The 5,000-nt window shown below is 39.8% G+C and overlaps 1 protein-coding gene and 1 long non-coding RNA gene across 2 annotated transcripts in view; both read right to left on the minus strand.

The window, feature by feature from the left end:
- Positions 1–1,721, minus strand: part of LOC118767395 — a 22,660-nt gene extending 20,939 nt beyond the window's left edge. The window contains exon 1 of the long non-coding RNA XR_005003311.1: positions 1,711–1,721. This is a non-coding gene — a long non-coding RNA (uncharacterized LOC118767395). The remainder of the gene's footprint in view (positions 1–1,710) is intronic.
- Positions 1–3,043, minus strand: part of LOC115222834 (neurogenic locus notch homolog protein 1-like) — a 165,314-nt gene extending 162,271 nt beyond the window's left edge. Inside the window, exon 1 of the mRNA XM_029793162.2 lies at positions 1,990–3,043. Coding sequence (XP_029649022.1) covers positions 1,990–2,065 — 76 coding nt within the window. The 5' untranslated portion in view covers positions 2,066–3,043. The remainder of the gene's footprint in view (positions 1–1,989) is intronic.
- Positions 3,044–5,000: the final 1,957 nt, after the last annotated feature.

Here is a 5,000-nt window from a genome sequence, read left to right on the forward strand (position 1 = left end):
ATTGTTTGGTAGTGGACATGAACAAAACATAGATAGGAGGACGCTAGGGTTAGGTAGGGGGACTATGACAAATGGTCAAACGGTTGATATCGGACACCAGTAAAGGGTAGCAGTCGTGGAATGGGGGGGTGAGTGATGGAGTAGGGGACAACTGCAAAAACAGACGGGCTTTTTTTTTATATATTTATATTTTTCCAACAACTGTAGAACAGGCAGAAAAAAGGGACAGATGGCGGCACACCAACCTAACCCATGTATTTGTTCCCCACCACCACCTCGGCCATTGACTTTGTTTCCTCATAACTTTCAGGCAAATTCTTTTTTTCTTTCTACTTGTTTCAGTCATTTTGACTGCGGCCATGCTGGAGCACCGCCTTTCATCGAGCAATTCGACCCCGGGACTTATTCTTTGTGAGCCCAGTACTTATTCTATCGGTCTCTTTTGCCGAACCGCTTTTTTTAATAAAATGTTCTACAAAATACATTTCTGCTGATGTTAGATTACGATTACATCGGAATTTAATGAGAAAAAAATAATCGGTAGGCGCGCATGAGGAAACAAAGTCGAGATGGGGGAAGAGACACCTGTGTACTTTATGTTATGTCCCAATTGTGCCCAAACGACAAATAATCAAAATAAGAGAAAAATCAACCGAAAGTGGTTGTTTGTTGACCGAAGACGGTTGACCCCTTTCGTTTGCAAGATCTGATCATTTTATTGATTATTATTGCGAAATACTTGGTGACATTTCATCCGTCTGCACGTTCTGAGTTCAAATGCCACCGAGGTCGACTTTGCCTTTCATCCTTTCGGAATCGAAAAGTACCAGTTGCGTACTGGGGTCCCACCAAATTTCAGGCCTTGTGCCTATAGTAGAAAGGATTATTATTATTATTATTATTCCGTTTGTTAGTTTATCCTTTTACTCTCAGAGGCGTTCTCTAATTGCTGTTAAATGATGGACGATTGGCGGGAATTAATTAACATGTTAATTGCCAGAAATGTGGCAGCCACAAAGCAAATCCAAAAAGTTTCACTTTTGGAGAAACTTCATAATAATAATGGTAGTGGAGGGTTTAAATTTTGGCACAAGGGCTGCTGGTTCGCGGTGAGAGCGACCCAATGCTCAACTGGTACTTATTTTATCGGCCCCAAAGGATGAAAGATAATGTCGACCTCGCCGAAATTTATAATAATTACTTCAATAGGCATGATGCCGGAAATTTTGAGATAAGGGGGTAGACTTGATAACTTGATTTCATCAACCCCCGAAGAGGATGAACGGCAAAGTTAGTTGACCCTGTCGGAATTTGAACTCAGAACGTAGAGAGCAAAAAAATATTTCTAACATAGGAATATCATAGTTCCTCTTTTTAATAGCTGTCCTTCGAAGTCCCAAACCAGATAGGAAAGGAAAACGATAATTCGTTTGATTCGCACACACACACACTTCGAGTTTTTTTTCTTTTTTCAATATTCCTCTTTTTCATATAACGGAAATTACTTTCCTATGTCAAACCATGAGATATGGGACTTCGAAGGACACCTTTCTAAGTCTCCGTATCATATCGAGATGATGTCGCGAACCGCCATCCTCCACTTGGTACTTAGTCCCCGGAGGAATGACAGGATGGGGGCTTGAATTCGAAACTTTGGGGAACACAAGTAAAATAATGAAAATTATTTGTTACACCAAGACACGAGGACACAAATTTTAAGACAGCGAGGCCGGGGACGGTTTCGTCGATTAAATTAACCTCAGTACTTGTACAAATATATTTATCAATAGCTAAGAGAATTGAATATCAAAACTGGCCACGGTAGGATTCGAACTCAGATAAGTAAAGAGTTGGAATAAATACAAGGATTTAGATGGGACATCGCCAATATTTTTTTTAATGTCTTAGAGAAAAAAATGGTCGTGTTTGATTAAGTTCATTGTTTATAATATATGTACATATATATATATATATAAAAGAAAGACTTACCTTGGACAAGGGTATGTAGCAAAAGAAAAGTCCATAAAATCACCAAATGTACACAGTTCCGTCCAATCAGACGCATAATACTCCAAAGTGTATGGCGCGTGTATATATTAAAATATATATATTATATTTTGGATCTACATAAGGTTTAAGAAAAGCTTTCCTGGCGGTATGCAGAGAGGAGTATAGATATATACATGTAAATAACTATACATACATTTATATAGATGATATTTTAAGACAGAGAAGATCGTGATAGAAAGAAAGAGATAGATAATCCACCCTGCGTGTTTGTATGTATATATATTAGTGTGTGGTGCGCGTGTGTGTATAGGTATCCGAACTGTGATATTCCGCGGTTTGTAAAAAACAAATCAGATGTATATTAAACAATATAATAATTATTATTGCAGAAAATTGTAGAAAATTTTGTGAATTTACGCGGCGGTGGTGCTATATACAAGCGAGTAATGTATTCCTTAAAACGAGGGTACGATAATGAGAAGATGCTGGTAGTGGGAGCAAGGAGTGAATTTTGAAAGACGATGAGGGGTACGTTGTTACGAAAAGGGGTGAGCCGTCAAACTTCGTTCCAGCGAGTTTAGAAGCTTTTTTCGATCAATTATTCGAGGGTCGGGGGGAAGTAATAAAAGAGACGGGACATTTACAAACAAAAGTGTTGTGGGGGGGCTGACAGTAGAAGCCCTTATTACTGATAGGGTGTAGGGGTATGATTATTATTTTTTTTTTTTTTTTCATTTAGGGCACAAAGCCGCAATTTTGAAGTCGAGGGAAATGAGACTGCATAATATTCATCCCTTTTCTTTCTTGTTTTTGAAATTGCTGAAAAATCATAAGAATAATTTTTAGGGCCCTTATTTGTTTTTCTTTGGTATATTTTACTCCCCGGGCTTGTTGCTGGTATTATTAAATTATTAAAGCTGTTTAGAGGAAAGTGCTTTCAAAACGGCCCAAGCTCCATGCTTTTGTCAAGGAGAGAGTATCAAAGTTTTTGAAAAAGAAAAAAAAACATTTGTCACTGCTCACACTCCAGCCCAGCGTGTGATATGTATGTATGTCGCTGTATGTGTGTGTCTATATCCGTGTCTGTGTATGTATGTGTACTTGACGTATGTCTTTGTGTATGTATATATATATAAATATGTGTGTGTGTGTATGTTGGAGTTTGTGTCTGTTTCTGTGTGTCTATATCCTTGTCTATATATATATATGTGTATCTGTATTTGACGTATGCGTTTTTGTGTGTGTGTATATATATATATATATATATATAAAGATATATATAGATGTGTGTGTCTGTTTAAATGATGTATAAGTATGCGACTGCTTCTTTACAGAGTAATGGTATGAGAAGAGAAAGCCTACACACACACACTCACTCTCTCTCTCTCTCTTCTTAAATAGACATTATTATTGATGTTATTGTTGTTGTTGCTATTTTCATTATTATTACTATTATTATTATTATAAGGTTGCCTCTACAATTCACAAACTCCTCCCTCGATCTCCTTCCCCCCTCTCTCTCTCTCTCTGTCTCTCCGTCATTCACAGGTCTAGCTCACCCCTCTCACTCCGTTACTTACACTATAACTTTCCCCCCTCATTCATTCACTCTCTCTTTGTTTCTTACTCTCCCTTCCCTCAGTATTTAATTGTGTTGTTTCTGGTGTGTGTGTGCATATGTGTGTGTGCCTGTGCCTGTGTCTGTATGCGCGCGCGTGGTTCTATACTAGTGTGTGTGTGTGGTGTGTGTGTGTGTGTACAGGAGTGTGGAAAGTGTTCGGATGTATGTAAATGTTAGTGCGCGTGTTTCTCTGTCTCTCTCTCTCTCTCTGTCAAAATAACAAGCGACTTGCCTTTCTCTCTATGCCCCTCTGTAAAGGTGGTGGTGGCGGTGGTGTGTGTGTGTGGGGGGGGGGAAATAATAGTCCCACGGGAGAAGTGAGAAACTACATAAAACACACACACACATTTTCATACATACACATGAATATATATATATATATGTGTGTGTGTGTGTGTAAGAAAAGTATCTATATATATTATATATTCTTTTATGTGTTTCACTCATTTGACTGCGGCCATGCTGGAACACTGCTTCTAGTCGAAAAACTCGAAACCAGGACTTATCATTTGTAAGCCCAGTACTTATTCTATCAGCCTCTTTTGCCGAACGTCTAAGTTACGGGGACGTAAACACACCAACATCGGTTGTCAAGCGATGGTGGGGGGGTGGACAAAATCAGACAGGTTTATATATATATATATACACGATGGGCTTCTTTCAGTTTCTATCTACAAATACACTCACAAGTCTTTGGTCGGCCCGAGGCTCTATAGTTGAAGACACTTGCACAAAGTGCCACTCGGTGGGACTGAACCCGGAACCATGTGATTGGGAAGCAAGCTTCTTTCTACACACCCACTCCTCTGTGTGTGTGTGTGTTTGTGTGAAGGCGCGTGGCTTAGTTGTTAGGGCATTCGGCTCACGATCGTAAAGTCGTGAGTTCAACTCCCGGCGACGCGTTGTGTCCTTGAGCAAGATTCTTTATTTAACGTTTCTCCAGTCCACTCAGCTAGCAAAAATGAGTAGTACCTGTATTTCAAAGGGGCCAGCCTTGTCACATTCTATGTCACGCTAAATTTCCCTGAGAACTACATTAATGGTACACGTGTTTGTGGAGTGCTCAGCCATTTGCATGTTAATTTAACGAGCAGCTGTTTCGTTGATCGAATCACTTGGGACCATTCTTCGCCATCGTCTCCGCTGGGCAGGTCACGTGCAGCGTATGGAGCCCTCTCGTCTCCCAAGGATCATGCTCTAGGAGAACTTGCAATCGGAACAAGACCCAGAGGAGATCCGAAATTCCATTTTAAAGACCAGCTCAAACGGACCTTGGCTCAAGCTGGTGTGTTAACTTCCCCGTAACCTAGCGATAGAATAAGTATTAATGCTTTGCAAAGATTAAGTCCTGGGGTAAATTTTCCCAACT

The sequence above is a fragment of the Octopus sinensis genome, linkage group LG21, assembly GCF_006345805.1.
Source record: "Octopus sinensis linkage group LG21, ASM634580v1, whole genome shotgun sequence".
NCBI lineage: Eukaryota > Metazoa > Mollusca > Cephalopoda > Octopoda > Octopodidae > Octopus > Octopus sinensis.